This window comes from Dendronephthya gigantea, unplaced genomic scaffold, assembly GCF_004324835.1.
Source record: "Dendronephthya gigantea isolate DGI-Jeju-01 unplaced genomic scaffold, DenGig_1.0 000154F, whole genome shotgun sequence".
NCBI lineage: Eukaryota > Metazoa > Cnidaria > Anthozoa > Malacalcyonacea > Nephtheidae > Dendronephthya > Dendronephthya gigantea.
This window is the reverse complement of record NW_021163164.1, coordinates 418,879-436,338: the sequence shown is the minus strand read 5'-3', so window position 1 is coordinate 436,338 and position 17,460 is coordinate 418,879. Positions and strand designations below refer to the sequence as shown.

Here is a 17,460-nt window from a genome sequence, read left to right as displayed (position 1 = left end):
TAAACACTCGTACTGCTGCGCTCTGTTTCTTACCTTTTTTAAGCTCTTCGAATGATAAGCTCGTGCGACCCAGTCCATACTTTCACACAGTCACTACTGTCACTCAGTGTGATTAAATCGTGTTTCGGATGCGAATTTTTAGTTTTTGCGGGTTTTTTAAGAACAATTTTCTTCCAAAGGAAAAAGCTAGCATTTGAATTAATTTCAGTGCTACCTGTCCCATAAGACTAGAAATTCATTGGGTTTGCTAAACGTTTTCGCTAATCTCGCGCGCATTTCACTTTAGGGTACTTTTTTTTAAACACCCTTTATATTATTATACAGGGTACCCGAAAGACCGCAAGCATGCCCTAATTAGTCTTTGTCAATGTGAAAGATGACTTCAGATAAATCTCTGTTCTGCTGCAGATTACTGATGTACTATAGAGAAATTTCAATTTAATTTTAATGAGATAGACCTAAAATTAAACAATACACAGTGTGCTTTTACGCAAGAAAAATCTACGGTTACAGCACATGCAAACCAGAACCTCGGTTTGATCACGGTTGAACCGAGGTCGAAATGCGGTGAGACGGAGGTTAAACCTCGGCCTAACTCGGTCTGACAGACATTTCTTAAGATTTTTTCGATTTGGTTATTGTCTTATCGTTCTCAGCTGTTAATAACATTTCGTTCGGAAGCGAACGCCACTGCGAAAGTATTTTTTCCCCTTGCGCTCGTTTCTATCGGTCGACTGCAGCCGAACCGCGACCGAACCGCAACCGCAGTGTTAAGTTATTTCTGGACAGGACTGTAAAACAGAGAATGATGAAGCTAACGCCGCTTTTGCGAATTTTTGAAAAGCTTATGATCTTGTTGATCATGCAATATGATTGGACAAGTTTGCTGTTATGGGGGTTAATAAAAGTTTTTGGCTATGGATAAATTGAAGAGTTATCTCACAGAACTTTACCAGTAAAACTCCCTGTTGTGTTATCTCATCTGCAATCAGCCAAATATCAGTTGGTGTGCCCAGGATGGCGTTTGATTCCAACACGACAACACAAACAGACAGACAATTTAAAAAAGCTTATAATTGAAAACCTCTTACAGTGGTAAAAAGATAATCAATTTTACCTTGCATGTTTAGATTTTTGTTACTAGCATTGATAAAATTACTGGATTCTGATTGGTCTGATTCATTAATTATACTACAGTAAAATTTTCATCATATAATTTATCCCCGATTGAAATCGTTGAAATGGCAAAAAGTATAGGGAAGATGTTTTCCATTGAATACTTACTAGGCATGTGGCCTTCTCTTTGTTTATATTAGTAGGGCTATTAGTAGCCCGGTACGCATTTGATGAAAATATAAACAAAGTATATAATTATTTAGTTCACCTTAACTGTCTGGGGACGTCTTTTTTAATTTCATAGATATATAGATTACATGGTGATTACATTTATATAATACACTGGCGGTCAAAAGAAACTGCTCAAATGTTGCTATTATCGTATGTAACAGGAATCGTGACAATCAATATTTTATTGCACACTAGCGGTCAAAAAGAACTGTTTAGATACAAATTCATAAAAAAGAAGCGAACATAGGAGAGAGCTTCATAGGCATTTTGTATAATTCTCTTATTCCAGGCAATATTTCAATAATGTAATGCAACCTGCCACACTTCCAAGATATAGTCAAACAATGGTTCCAGGAAGAGGGGGTGACAGAAATGGATTGGCCTGCGCAGTCAAAAGATCTTTACCCTATTGAAAATCTATGGGACAATGTCAAGGGGATAGTGCAAGAAAGGAATTAATTCATAAAGCGTCCATGATTTATGGGTTGCTGTAAAGACTGTCCATAGGATGAATTTCTTTTGACCGCTCAAGATTACCACCTTAACAGAAAGTATGCCACGCCGGTGTAAGGCCGTCATCAATTATGGCCTCCAAGGCCAAAGGAGGGTCAACAAAATATTAATATTTCATATAGCTTAGCATGTAATATAGTCTATATTTACTCGTATGTATTGTTAGAGGGACAGTTTCGTTCATTTGAGAACATTTTAACTTGTTTTGAGCAGTTCTTTTTGAACGCCAGTGTATATAGCATGCGTTACATTTATATAGTATATATAGACTAAGTTTTTACACTAAAAGTAAGCACTAAATGTGTACACATTCTAAGACAAAAAATCATTTAGGGCTCCTGATGGTAATTAAGACTACAAGCTACTAAAAAAGAATTTTTAAAACGGTCAGTTTTAAAAACTGGAACACTATAATTTTCGTCATTGGGACTTAAATTTTCGCATAAGTGTTAACCTCGGTACATGGAAGCCCCAGGGAGTCACCTTACAATATTTCCTCCAAGGAAAGGTATATTAATCGCCAGTCGTCTTAAAATTCGCTAAAATTCTGTGGCAGTAAATACAACGTTTTAATGTTTTACTTTAAATTGTTTAAACCTTGATTTGAAAGCATTCCCTAACTACTCATCGTCCTTCATAGCCAGGAATTTAAGACCGTAAGCCCAGTGCACGATGTTATTGTTTAAACAGAGATAGCTGCGACAGCCAGCTTTTAAAATACAAGAGTTATTCATACATTAATTTTGCAAAATACAATCCCAATAGTGTATTAAAAGCATCCGCTGTGTTCACAGTATCTTTCCTAGGGCTCGTTCCTTGTATTTACCTATTTTTTTCGTCAACTCATGCTTTTGTCAAACCGATTACATTTTGTGTTGAAAAACAAGGAGATTTTTAACCCGCGCTTGTAACAATTGAAGAAAACGTTTATCTTCAATCACATTTTCACCAAACGAAATCCAATTTTCAAAAACATATACTATCGTAAGTTATCGCCATGTTTGGTATAAAAAAAGCTTGGAGCTAGACCATTGTTAGAATTTATGCAAACTATCGCTGCCCTCCCAATAGCTAGTGCAAGCAAGGGCTCAATGCCTAAAATTTCTGGCCATGGAGCGCATCACACATATTTCGTTTCACCCCATTGCAGAAATTAAGTTTGCCGGCTTTAGAACTTTTTCCTTACACGTACATTATGTTATGTCGACAGGCTCCATGCAAAAAACTGGCTGTAAAAAAATCCGGAAATACTCGTGGTAATTAAAGGACGTTTTAGATTTTGCATGCATGTATATCAAGTTAATGCATGTAAGTATATAACTGTCACAATAAAGTTGCTAAATTTTGCACTACTTTACATTACATTGACATCATCTTTTTTATAAACTGCTTCTTTCTGCGGGGGTCTAAACCCGACATATGAAGACGTCCAAAGGCACACCAATTCGAATCTTTCTCTACTTCGATTTCATGAACACCGTCATATAAAGTACCGTCCACTCGTATTTTAAGGTAAACAATTCGTTCCAGCTCACCGTTTATATCGCTAAATGAGTTGACGAATAATTTTGCAATTTTCGGATCGAGTGGAACGCTAATAATATCCGAGCCGGTGTCGAGTTTAGCTTCCCCTTTAAATATAACTTCATTCGTAAGCGGATCTATTAGCTCAATATCGACACCTGGCAGTGTCGCAGTCGTCAAACGCGCCTTCTGGGCAGCATTTCTTTTGTTCCGCAAATCGAATATGCCGCAAAATAATATCTGTTTCTTTTGCAGCATGACAACCGCTTGCTGCTTATCGTGAATTAAATCATACCTCAAGCACTTCTTCTCATCACGGTAGACAATAACGTGGTTTAAAGCTTCTTTATCCGGATGTTTTTTAAACTTTTCGAATATTTCTTTTTCATTTTCCTCGCAAAAGCCTTTGAGTGTTTGGTATGTCTTCTTATCTTCTGCGTCAGGGTTAGCTTTCCTCTGTAGAAAATATACATAATCGCATTATTTATCATATTTCCCGTATAGGTAAGCTCTATACTTAATATAGCATTAGTGGTACAGGGTTAATAAGTAAAGTGCACAATTTCAGCTTGTATATAAAGCTAAAAATAACTTTTCTCATTGTTTTAGGGGAAAACTTTGTCGAAGATTGTCCACAATTGTCTTGGCGACTATCTCTGCTGGGGGTAAACCCCTCCCCCCCGCTCTTTTAAACACGAAAAAATATTCTAAGCTAGTAAAATAGTAAGCAGGTGCCTTGATTGAAAGCTGGATAGCGCTATCTAACGGATAGTGATTTTTTCAACTGCTTTAAGCATGCCTGAAAAGCAAAAGATCCCCCAACTTAAAAATATCAAGGATTAATCTAAGTCATGCCGAACAGCTGGAAATTTTAGAGCGATTAAAAAAACACTATTCGGTGGATAGCGCTATCCGACTTTCGTACAATCGGCCCCTGCGATATGTTCAAATTCAACTATAAATGTGCTACAAATAGTTTTAAAGGAGTTATTTGCCGTAGCGAATAATAAATTTATTGCTTGCGTGTATTATTCTTAGTTTATTTGTAGTTTGTAGATAACGTTATAGCTATATATGGTAGCGCACGCGTAGAGCAATGGAGGGAAACTCTTTTGTAAACTGGCCTATCTATAGATTTGAGTACAGGGAAACTTTGTTACGTTTTGGAAAACGTGCTCTCCTGATTTATTCCTAGCGGAATGAGAAAGTTCAAGGCTATTCGCACTTTGCTACAGTTAAGTGATATTCCCCTCACGTGCATGGAGCATGTTTCACGTGCACAGTCAGCATACCTATATAAAGAGATCCGAAAGGTTCAAGGTCATTCTATATTTGTTTTTGTCGAAGCAAATTCGGAAGTTTTCACCCGACCCTCCCTCCCTTTCTCTAGGTTGTGAGCTACGATAATTTCTATGTAATTATGATGGTGTGGGCGTTTTTTATCACCCCACCTTTTCTGTGCTGTACTAAAATACGAACATTGTAACAATTAGCTATAATTTGTTACTTTTGGTTGAATTAAATCGGCATGTGCTCCGGCACATTGCCATTATTTTATCCAAAAAGTGTCATTGTTTATTGCAGTTGCATGCCTTTAATTTGCCCAGAAAACAGAGCTCACCAGTCTCGGAAACCGCCGGCACTTCCTATAGGGTTCGTAGTTAAAACGGAAGCGATAAATACTTCAACTGTTTAGCGAAAGTTTGCCTGGGTTTTTTGAGCTAGATTAACATCAAAACTCAGTTTGAAATAGATAATCTTTTCCCAATTCAAATTAATTTCAGCTAAATAAATTTAAACCAATAGGCAATACAAAAATGGTTACCGTAAAATGGTAAATGGTTTTATAAAATATTTAAAAATACAATTTCAAAATTTCAAAATCGTAGTAAAATGACGCGCTTGAAATTTTAAATTTAACCAATCGCACGCTTGCGACGTTTGCTAGTTACCAGTTTCGACCAGTGAACTCAGATTTTAACTGGCAATACGTTGTAAACTCACGCATGCGCACAACTGACAAAGGCGCCTATAATGTTTATTTCTTTATTATTCAATTCAAATTATGCCCAAATTGAAAAGCCCAAATTAAATGCCCAAATTAAAAAGAAGTTCTGTTAATTCCGTTTTGTCGAGGATTTGGCCTCTGATTGGTTGATTTTTGGCTTCTGATAGGCAGACAGACAGACTGACAGACAGATCATGAAAACTTTTCTTACCTTTGACACTTTAATTGCCTCAATGGCAACTCGATGTAGACGGATATCCTCCTCTTTATTAACAACATGAAGAAACAATGGGCAGTGTTTTATCGTACGAATGATATCCTTGGTATCCAGCTCTTTTTTATGCTGCCGAATGTATTTCACAACAAGATTGAGTGGTAGTGGTTCAAACGATATCAAAGAGAACAATTTGAATGCGTTTCGAAAAATTTCGCAACATTTTTTAGAGATCTTGTTATTTTCTTCATATTTTTCAACAGCTAAAAGCACAGATGTGAGCATGGTGAATGATGTTGCTGAATTTATCTCCATTTTGATTAATTCGCTTGTATCATTTTCGAAAATGCGTAAATAATCTCGCCACGAAAGTTTTGGACTACTCTGTTTCATGTATTCTGCTGCCGCTACCATTGCCAGTGGCTGACGATCTAATTTTTCTGCCACCTCGCCTAGCAATGGATCATTCGCATCTGTTTTTGATAACTGGGCAAGAAGCTGGCAACACTCTTTGTCATTCATACTGGGACTAAGTGAAAGATGCTTAGTGGAGATGCTGTCCGGTGGGACTTCATTTGTAACTTGTGTTGTTACCAAAATTTGACCGTTATTCCAAACTTCGTCGTCCGTCTGGGGAAGAAGTGAGGAAATGAGCTCTAAACTTTCTACATTGACCACGATAATCCACCATTTAATCCAATTACGAATTCTGCGATATACTTTCGATCTTAAAACTTTGATTTTCTCTTCTGTTGTCTTAGATGAGCCAAATACAAGTTCCAAAGCCTTTTCTTTGCTACCCAGGTGATGACAGAACTTTTTATACGAATACAGTAGAGAATCTAAATCTCTTCCGTCCAATGTCATTACAAACATTGCTTTCGCTTCCCAATCAGCACGTATGAAAATATTCTCAAACACTTGTCTGACGATTTGAGACTTTCCAGAACTTCCAGACAAATAAAAATAGGTAAGTCTATTGAAATTATCGCTGCGCAACTTTTCAAGATATTCTGTGATTTCTTGTATCTCGTCAGAACGGTAAATGACTTTATGAGTTGGTTTAGGCGGTAGAACGTTGAACGAATCATAAACGAAACCGAAATAGTGGTTATTTATGCGAACGGATTCACGGTTTGACATTCCTAATATAGTCAATGCAGCTAAAGCTTTTTTTTTCAAACCGTTGAAGACTTTAGTTGTGATATTTAATCCAGGATGATGAGCTAAAAAATTTCGCATTTGTCTCAGATCAAGGACTGCCTTCCTAATTTTTGGATTAAGACCTGCACCAATCGCATTGGTCTCGACAATTGCGTCCATTAGTGCGGTACAATCCCATTGCTTTGTATCTCCACGTCTATATGCGATACCGGGTGCATTTCCTGAATATTCCATAGAATAGAACATACGACCACTTACAGGAGTGTCGTCCCACGCTCCTGGTTGATCCCGGTAACGAGTGTTCCATTCCCGGATGAATACTTTTCTCAATTGATTTCTTGCAACATCGAAGATTAGATTATACATATAAAAAAAATTTCGCCTTTCCTCGCTTTTCCATAACGGAGCTGACATTCTTGTCTCTAAAAATTTTAAATGAAAATACTCATTAGGAGAAAAATAGATAAAGGACATCGGACAATCTTGGGTTTATTTAAAACACCTTTCCGAAAATAAATACGAACAACTACACCGCATGATGCCGTTTTGGCATCATGGGAGTTAGTTTCAATTTCTCTTCACCTACACGGTAATGGGATCTAAGACTAAAACACGTACAAACAACACTTGATATTAATTGAAACCCCTCAAAAATTCTTAAACAATATTTAGCAGGAGTCCTTGGGCCTTCGTTCTCGGACCGTTTTTATGACCGTTTTCTTTAAATCGTTTTGGTGTAAAGCAGATGCTTTCAAATCGTTTTAAATGTCCTAAGCATTTTTTGGACAGAATAAATAAACCTCAATATGTCTTTCAGTGTAAAAAACGCCAGGCTCCTAGCTACCTTGACGTATATTTAAAAATTTAATTGTACACGGAAATGGTGAATTTCGATACAAAGTCATGCAGCCTTGTGACTTCAAACCAACCTATTCAAACCAACAAAGCATACCCGATCCTAAATTATTGTCCGCTGCGATTTTGGTTTCGCCAATAATATCAAATATCATCTTTAAATACCGAAATTTTTGAGATTTTAGGGCTCGTTTTCCATATCTAAAGCACGAGAATTACGTACAGGACTTAAAATGAAATCAACAAATGGTAGAAAAATGTGGAAAATTGAAAATTCGTAACTAAACAAAGTTTTTTTAAAAAAATTATAAACAGGGAGTACATGTTGGAGCGGGCTCAATATTTAGCAGTGATCATTACCATAGCCAATTGAAACCCTTGAAACTCTCAACCACTCTTTCAATGTTGCTTTTTTGGTACAAATATTATCGGCGAAGAAATCCAAGCCACTTGTACCGGAAAATGCATTTCGGCGAACAACATTTAACTAGGGATCCAAGGATAGTGGAATGTTTTCATGCCCTGTAATACCTAAGCAACCGGCAGACGTTTGTCCCAACATAAACATTTTGACTTATGCCAGTAAAAATATAATGAACTAGGTTAAACATTAATCAAAAGGAAATTACTCAAAGTACTCAAGTTACGTTAGTTGCGGATACGGTCACTAATAAATTATAATTTTAGTTGCCCATGTAAACCAGGCGCGATTTTCTCAGTTTAGTCTCTTTTCTTCGTCAAGCAACTGTGACTACATTTACTACATTTATATGCACTAAAAAGGGGGAATGGGGGGTGTTAAAAAGGGGGAATGGGGGGGGGTGATTTCACCTTTTCAGTATCGGAGTTTGTAGTGAATTGAAATAAATCGAATAATGAATAATAAATGTCAATAGGTTACAGTAGGAAGAGCGCGAGGGTCTCGTTAAATCAGAAGACGATATATCCTACATCATTTAAACAATAAGTTATCAATGAGCTAGCCGTCTACCTTTGTCTACATTAAAAATATTTAAAGCAAAAACTTCGCGATTGGACTTTTTCAAAAAAAATGAGTAATTTAGGTTTTGGTAAACTAACCTTTCCGGTATTTCAAATAGATGTAAAGGGACAACAAAAGGGTAAAAATACCACCAAGCAACAACAGAGAACTGAAGAGGGCCATTGAAGCGAAACACAATTGACATCTGAAATAGCATTAAATTTTGGAATGTCCAGTTAATTAAAGAAATGAAGGTACTTTTAAAAGGTTTATTGCAAAATTCTATTGCTCATCTTACTCACCTTAATGTTAGCTGCAGATATTTTCACGAATACCGGCTAAAAGGCTAAGACAGCATATAAAATTATTGGTTAAGAGTAATACAGTTACTTCCTTCATTTTATTGCGATACAATAAACGAATTTCCCAAAATAAACATAATGGCGAAATGGTACCGATGCATGCAAACAAGACAACCCTGAATAGGCACGGCCAGCCCACCCGGGGAGGGGGGGGGAGGGTTGGGCTTGTCGGATTTCGCATAACAACGAATTACGACATGTGAATTAATCAACACAAATTACGCTATATGAAAATATATTCACATGACAAAATTCGTCATAATTCGTCGTAATTTACATGACGTAATTATAGTGGTAAATGTAGCATTTTGTTGTAATTCAGCATAGACAAGCCAGAAGACACTTCTGTCTTATGGATTGTCTATGAATTCAGTAATGTCGGATTTCGTCTAACGGGTTACAACATGTGAATGGATTTTATGCGCTATAGATCAACTTTTTTTCCAGGCAAAATAAAGGAAATTTTTAAAAAGAGCAGATTAAAATTAGTCAATAATTACCAAGTTTGGCTGCGAAATGTTGTAAAGCGAGGAAATATAGCTTAGCGAATTTGATTTTTTTATATTTTTGTATTGCGTGTGGAAATATGTGACTAAATTAGTTACACATTTCCCCATGCAATACAAAATTATTATTATTTAAGTAAATCGCTCAGAGCTTTTTAAAATGGGTCATTTGCTGAGCATGCGCAATCATTTCTTGCCATATTGTCGCTAAAAACGGTGGATACACAAACGTTATTCATAATATGCATATTATGCAAATTTGCCCTGTAAACTTCCAACTAAACTAATTTAAAATAACTTAACTTGGATACATTTTTTAATATTTTACTACTACATAGTTTTTAGCTGCAAAATGTATTGGAAAGTACGTAAATTTGCTGATTTAAAACTATGTTTTAAAAAATTATCTGGATTTGTTTTGTTCGATAGGCGGAATAATTAGGCGGGATCCAATTTGCTTCCCATACGTCATTATCCGAATATCGTCGGCAAATTACGAAGGAGTGTTTTCTTCAGTCAGGTGGCTTCGCATGTCTAATGCATTAGAGAGGTTAAGATCGCGGAGCCGCTAACCGCTAACATGTAGCTACAAGTTATAAGTTACACGTATATTTATCTTATAATGAACAGGGGAATCGGGGAATGTGGCTCAATAATTAGAAACTGAATTGAACTGTTTTTAAAGGGTATTGGCAATGAAAATCCTGCTTTTAAATAAAGGAATAGCCTTCTTTCAAATAAAGTAAACTAAATTATCATTGCCAATACCTTTAAAAAACAAAGATGTTTAATTCGGTTCAAATTATCAGCCCTATTACCCGATTCGAAATATTCCGAAAACTCACGGCTATCTTTAAAAGGGGGATGGGGCATCTCGGGGAATAACGTATACACTCTGACATACACCTTGTCAAACATTTAAAAGTGTGGTCCTTTTTGTTCATGCCCATTTTCATGTGGCATTTCAACAAGGCCCCGCGATAAATTTATTATAAAAGTAATGACAATACAAAAATGATATGGTTTTTATTGACTTTCTTTACTGCAAGATAGCAAGAATTCTTGATTACAATAATTAGCTTAGCTTGTGAAATGACACTTCTATTTTCTCACTAAAGTCGGTATTGGACCGGTTATGAAATGCTTTATAAAGTATAATAGATAATGCACTGACTGATAATTATAAGATGATAATGCTTGACAAATGCTGTCAGAACTAAATATTATTTGGCAGTTTAGCGCTGTTCAGTAGTAGGTCGTGACAAATTAATATGTGATGTTATTGACATTTTAATAAAGGGATTGCTTTTGAACTTCGAGAGTTTGAACTTCGACTGCTATCCAAATAGACTAATAATATTACTCTTTTTAAACACGCCATTCTAGTTTTATCATTACTGTAATTGATAAACATTTTGCAGAGTGTATGTTACATCCGGTAGTCCGTATTTTCGGTGAGGGAAAAGGTCACATGTGCTCGTGGTGATCAGAATTAAAAGTTAGAGAGCTGTACTTATTTAAGAGCATTTAAAATTCATTAAAATTGCTTGAAATACTACATTTGGCGACGAGATAATGGCAACGCATGGGAAACTCGAAGAATACAAGTTATTGCACATCGCTTTAATATTTCCACAAGTCTATAGAATATTTAAAAACATGGATTGTATTCTTATAACAACACCTTCTTTCTTTACCAATTTGGCCCAGTCGGGATTTTGTTGATGATAACATGCCTGGCTGTTTTAAACTAACATATCCTAAAACTAGAGTGATAATTGACTGCACTGAAATTTTCATTGAAATCACTGATGCCATTGATTGAAATCACAAATGCCATCATAATGCAGAAGTCAGTCCATTACATTTTCAAGCTACAAGAACCACAACACTGCAAAGGGAGGGCCTAATGGGAATATCACCAAATGGATACCCAAGTTTCATCTCTAGTTGACACCGCAGAAATTGGTGTTTAAGACGTTTCAACCCGAAAATCTAATCGCTGGTTCACAATTGTGCATTTCTGTATCGCCCTATCAAAGAGAAACCTTTTGAATATCTTAAAAAAGTTCAATTTTTCTTCTGAATACGCATTCTGCAATCTTTTGACAGCTCATCATACACATCTGACCGCTGTGAAATGGCCATTTTGAGGCTTAAAGTATACACAAGGTTATTAATTCAGACGATTCGTTTTTACCGTGAGCAAGCTTCAAATCTTTTGTGCAAGACATATTTTCTTGAATATTTATAAATCTTTTTCCTCACCAAGTTTGAAGTCTAAGTATCGAGAATTGCGGCTAAGCCTATACCAATTTCCGCGGTGTCTCTCTAGTTTGTATGCAGGCCAAACTAGTGATAAGAAAATTACTCATGACTGTGGTATTTTGAAGCTTCTTGAACCTGGAGATGAATTGATGGCAGACAGAGGATTCGACATTGAGGCTGACATGCCAAATGGTGTGTCTTAAAACATTACACCTTTTTTAAATGGACAGCCTCAGCTATCAGTTGAGGATGAAGCAAAAACACGAAAAATTGCTTCAGTTCGTGTACATGTTGAACATGCAATCGCAAGAATAAAACGTTGTAGAATTTTGCATCAAGTAGTTTCCCTGACATTGGCTGAGAACTTAGAGCACATTTGGAGTGTATGATCATATTTAACTCTATTTTTACCACTTCTCATTAAGGAAAAACAAGATAAGTTTGTTCATTCACAAGTGACTTTTAGTTAAATATAAACATAATTGTACCTTGATAACTTAATTGTATTGTTTATTCTGTATTACAGTTCTGGCAACATGCATTCAGAGTAAAAACTACTTCTCTCTGGAACAACTTTTGCCAGAAGTCATTATCAAAGTAGATCCTTGCAATATGCAAGTCTACATTTGTGAAAACAACAAAATCACACCAGCTAACATTAAGTGTAGCCATGCACCATTGAATTTGAAAAGTTCATTTCTCTTTGCAGACTTTTCCATTCAATTTTGCCAAAAAGAAGTTTTTTCATTGCAAGCTTCATCAATGCTTAAGTTCTATTTTGAGAATGGGAATTGACTTCTCCAATGCCAAATGATGTTGGTTCTGTGCTGTCGAACACTAATAAATCTGGGCTCGCACCTAACCATGGAAAATTCAAATTTACAGCAAACACACAACTTGCACACACATCAACATTTTTGCTTCAATTTTTTTAAATTTATAGTAAGAGGACTGCTAGCTTTCACTTGCAAATATTCACCAACAGTGATTTGGGGAACCTTTGCTTTCTGTGCTTTACTATTGCTCCAAAAATTGAAGATGTAAGCCTTTTTTTGTCATTCATCAAGCAAAACATCACCGAGGACTGCTTCCTAGTGTTCTTTTTATCACAAACACTATAGTTATTTATATTGAGGTGCATTGATTCAGAGTATCGCTTCTTTGGTGGCATACCTATAGGTGCAATGCATCAAAAGGGCATGGCTGACAGTCACTTGACTTTAGCAATTTGCCCAAATAACTATTTTCGAGCAATATAACACAAGAATAAAAGTAAAATACTCCTGAGATCCAAAGAGAAACACAATCAGTGAAGCTTATTTTGTAAAAATAATGAGCTGATCGCAAGTTTAAAAGCGGACTCACCTGTTTCAGTACACGTTAGTCAATTTTTCGCAAGCAAATTTGAGCGAAGATTGTTCACATCTTGGCATCTTCTCGACGGATTTTTATCGCCATTAACGCCAAGATCGTCATGAAATTTCGTCGTTTTGTAGTGACGAACCTTCTCGAAATTTTCCGAAGAAAACAAACGTCGATGGACACGAAATGATGTTAAAAACCCGCCGATTCTTCTCTCGCAAGAAATTCACCGCACATTTACAGCAGCCATTTCGTTCGAAAGCAACTTTGCAACAGTGAACTCTAATGCATACGTGATGTAACTTGATGTATTAGAGTTCACTGCTTTGCAATTTGCATCCTCCTACCATCATGCTTAGCCCGCCTAGTGGTCTCCACCTTAAAATCTTATTTAAAAAATCATATCTATGCTTAAACATGGCTTAAATCAACCAACGAATTTACGTCTTTTCCAATACATTTTGCAGCTAAAAGCTACGTAGAACCTTGAAAATATATCCAAGCTCATTTATATTTGGTTACTTTGCAGTTTTTTTAAGGTAATCTTTTAGTTTCAAGCCAGGGAACAGGGAACAGCGTCTTCGAACAGCTTCGCTTTAAAATGTGGTATATAAACTGCCTATTAAAAATGGACAAAAACACTTCTCGACGTTTTGACGTAGGGGGCTTCGTCTGGGAGCATCTTATAGCGGTTTTGACGGTCTTAACGACGTCAGTTGACCTGTTTGAAGTGCAGTGACAGCAGTGTTAAAATCTCAATAGAATAATCCCTGCCGAGTAGCACAGCTCACAGGCATACACAAACTTTATCTATCAAACACATGAGCTTGTAAGAATGTAGTTTCACACAAATAAATGTCAATACCTTCTGCGTCGTAGAGAATTTATTCAAATCACTGAAATTACGCCAGCACTTGATGGATGAAAGATAAATCGACTCGACGGACTGCAAAACGGACTGGACAAATAAAACTCGATCTCAGTAAAGGCGGATTTCCACTTACAGCGAAATCGTTCGCTAGCGAAATATTTGCATATTTTCTTTTGAATTAAGGACAGTCAAGTCGAACCAATTTATTTATACTGTTAAAATTCAAAAGAAAATATGCAAATATTTCGCTAGCGAACGTACGATTCGCTGTAAGTGGAAATCCGCCTTAAATGTGATATTACATCAGCCAACACGTGTCCGTAACTAATACTAACTATTACATCAGCCAAAACTTAACCACAAAAAACCCATAAGCAGTCCAACTGCCCAATGGAGAATGCTTTTATTTGAAGTAAAAGTGCAAACTTGACGAAATTGACACGGCATATCATTTATTTACAAGCTAATGTACGGCTAAACCTGTTACTTTAGGGTGACCAGACTTGGGTGTTCGACTATAATGTTCAGGATTTAGGTACATTAGCATGTAAATAAATGTTTCAATTTTTACTTCTGTCCCTAAAATCTAAACATTTTGAGGTCAGTTCAGGGAACACTCCAGGAGCAGAATCTGACTGCAACCTGAAGTACTGTTTTGGCAAAGCTTACCTGCAGATTACAAAATTTGGTAACAATTTCTCACATGTTACTTAGTCTCATATGTCACAGTCAGCAAACTATTGTTATGTTAGATAGCAAATCATGCATTTTGGTTGCCAGTCATCACCAATCAACAATAATAACCTTTGTGTGAGGCCAGCTTTTGCCATTCATAGGATTTACCAAGGCTAGAGAGCGAAAGCATCCCTGTAAGACCTAACCCTTAAAATCTGTGACATTTTGCAGTTGTTTTGGGACTTTTTTGTGACTGCTTTGCTAATCTGTTTAAATACCGGGCTATGAAACAGTTATTTCTCATAAATAAGTGAGTAGAGTATTAAGAAAACTTTTGTAATATAATATCTCAAATCAATACCCAAACAGCCATCTTCAATTACAGTCACAAATAATTTTGTGTGTACATGCAGTGAACCTTCACAAAAATATTTACAACACACAATTATTAACTTAATGATGTCGTGGTGATTCTTGTAGATTTTGAAGTCCAAGGTCAGTCCATTTTTCATCTTGTTCTTTCAAGGTTTCAGAGAAATTAACAGTATCGGTGTCGTCACTTGGTGGTAGCTCTCTCTCAGGAATAAGAATGTCATTGTTGGGTAATTGATCTTTGCGCCACTGCTCATCAACCACGTCAATAATACAAGTTTCTCTGGTACCATAAGACAATTCACTGTCCTTCGACATATTCACTTCTATAGATTGCAGCCTTGCAGGCCTGTTCAGTCCAGTTCTTGAAAAAAGTTTCAACAAAAAATGATCAATTCCCTTCTGAATATCATAAAATTATGAAAAGTTTTACTCCCATCACCAAAATTATGCCTTTGATTATGTGATAATGTTGAGCTGTATAGAGTTTACTGGTCCATTCCCACTAGACTCCAGTTATATTTCATAAACAGGTCATCGTCGTGAGCCCACGTTCCACCCCGCTTACCACAACAAATATTTCCAAATTTCAAATTGAACCAAAGGTCGAAATTCTTGAAATATCAAGACTTTTTTGGTTTCGTGTTAATCGCGATCCTTTGGGCTGATACGATGATCATACTCTATTGTAAGGAATGTTTCAGACATGATTGACGCGAGAGATGGCTTCGTCTTCTTTAACAACTTTGGTTCAAACAAAATCGATCGAACGTGTGCTTGCCCCTATTGCAAGTCAAGTGAGTGTTTAATATAATAATCGCCCAGGAATGTCTGCATTTTACCCTTTTTATAACTTCGCTGTTCGTGTTTTAAATAAAATATTTGGGGTACACCGTTCATCGGAGTTTGGCATTTGGGCTTTGGTACTTGTTTTGTAGCACTGCATTTTTTAAATTGTACAGTGCGTCCACCGTGGGCGTGGAATCGTGGATGGAACTTTGAAAATTCCAGGCTAGGGAGCAATATGGCATGTTTACATGATATGGGAAAAAGTTGGACCAGAATGAAAATTAAAATTTTCAAAACATTTGTATAAAACAAACACATACCATAACATATCCCCACAGACGCTGATGAACTGCTGGCTGTTCCTATATCTATGCAGCCCAGTGAACAAATGTGTGCAACTCTGCATGTTTTGTTTAGCATTTCGAATTAGTCTGAAATATGCTTTGTATTTACATTAATCCAGATTCAATACATCTCCATCTCTAAACCCAGTCAGTTCAGCAAGTAGTTATGCCTTAAATAAGACTGATATATGGTTAACGTTTTTATCCTGTTTTCATATGAAAGTATTATTATTATATATACATTATAGTAAGACCAAGACAGCCTGGTATCAGCTTGTTTTCATCTCCATAAAAATGGCCTAAGCCACGAAAGGCAAAGCAGTCAACGCCATTGCCTGGCTTTAAAGCTGACAAACAATATGTGCGATATATTGGCATGCAAAAGCTCACAGACTTTAATTGTTTTCACTCAAGTGACCCAGCCTTTTAGACCTAAAAATCATATGTATGCAAAGTCACATAGACATGAAAAACCACATGTTTATATATTTATTCATATACCCAAATATCTACCCTATGTCAAATACCAGAAATGACCACTTAATTACTTAATTCATTTATAAGTGAAAGAAATTGTAATCATCAGTAAAGATTTTTGTTTCTTGTGGTACCCTAGTTTTTACATGAGAGGTATGTATAACAATTGTACTTATTTAAATGATAATTAAATGATAATTTAATTCCTAGGTGTCCAATTTGATCATACTAAATGAAGCTGGTGTCCAGGACCAACATGCCTTTCCTGACCTTGTTTCATCTGCTGAACATATTTTTCAAACTGTTCAAACACTGACCAACATTGGATATAATCTTGCTCATGAGAGCTCTGATGAGGTGAGGTTTGCCTCTTGAATTAATATTAGAATTTGAAATATATAAGGTTTGTTCAATTTTCCCATATTTTTGTCCTCAATGCAAAAATAAACACATATATTGCAAGAAACAATGTTACTGCATAGTTTTTAGTTTTCCAATGAGCAACTTGCTCTACTGAGCTTTATTATATTACCAAATGACCAGATCTGAGATTTAATAGGACAACCACTACTTGGCTTTGCTGTATTAGTTAATGGCACACACACGCCTAAATTACTGATCGAATGACCTACATAGGTAAAATATTACGTTTTGTCTGTTCACAAGCTTGCAACAAGATTTGTTTACACTACTTGCATGTCCCCAGACACAGCCTAGTCGCAGGCCTTGTAAGCGTGCACTATTAATTACGCAGGGGAAGCCCATGCTGAGAGGCACAAAATGTTGAGATTTCAAAAAGTGTCCCTGATTTCGTCCCTGATGCAAAT

At 36.3% G+C, this 17,460-nt stretch overlaps 2 protein-coding genes across 5 annotated transcripts in view; one reads left to right on the top strand and one right to left on the bottom strand.

Moving 5' to 3' along the window:
- Nucleotides 1-2,055: 2,055 nt before the first annotated feature.
- LOC114537224 lies at nt 2,056-14,099 on the bottom strand. 2 transcript variants are annotated; one of them, XM_028558361.1, is made up of 5 exons: nt 13,971-14,099; nt 8,910-8,953; nt 8,706-8,812; nt 5,604-7,192; nt 2,056-3,840 (listed from the first exon to the last, which is right to left on the bottom strand). In XM_028558361.1, exons 3-5 carry the CDS (start codon nt 8,788-8,790, stop codon nt 3,220-3,222), a joined length of 2,295 nt encoding a protein of 764 aa, XP_028414162.1. In that variant the 5' UTR covers nt 8,791-8,812; nt 8,910-8,953; nt 13,971-14,099; the 3' UTR covers nt 2,056-3,219. The 2 variants fall into 2 exon arrangements, with proteins under 2 accessions (XP_028414162.1, XP_028414163.1); XM_028558362.1 differs by lacking the exon at nt 13,971-14,099 and adding an exon at nt 13,109-13,854.
- A 1,518-nt stretch (nt 14,100-15,617) lies between these two features.
- The window catches only part of LOC114537222, a 35,618-nt gene continuing 33,775 nt past the window's right edge, over nt 15,618-17,460 (top strand). For all 3 annotated transcript variants that reach the window (XM_028558358.1, XM_028558359.1, XM_028558357.1), the window contains exons 1-2: nt 15,618-15,820; nt 16,844-16,990. In XM_028558358.1, coding sequence (XP_028414159.1) covers nt 15,746-15,820; nt 16,844-16,990 — 222 coding nt within the window. In that variant the 5' untranslated portion in view covers nt 15,618-15,745. The remainder of the gene's footprint in view (nt 15,821-16,843; nt 16,991-17,460) is intronic.

Coding starts and splice junctions, on each gene's coding strand:
- LOC114537224 (XM_028558361.1), bottom strand. CDS start 8,790: ATGGCCCTCTTCAGTTCTCTGTTGTTGCTTGGTGGTATTTTTACCCTT. Junction 7,193..8,705: donor CTATTTGAAATACCGGAAAG/GTTAGTTTACCA, acceptor TAAAATTTTTAG/AGACAAGAATGTCAGCTCCG. Junction 3,841..5,603: donor AGGCAATTAAAGTGTCAAAG/GTAAGAAAAGTT, acceptor TATTTTCTACAG/AGGAAAGCTAACCCTGACGC.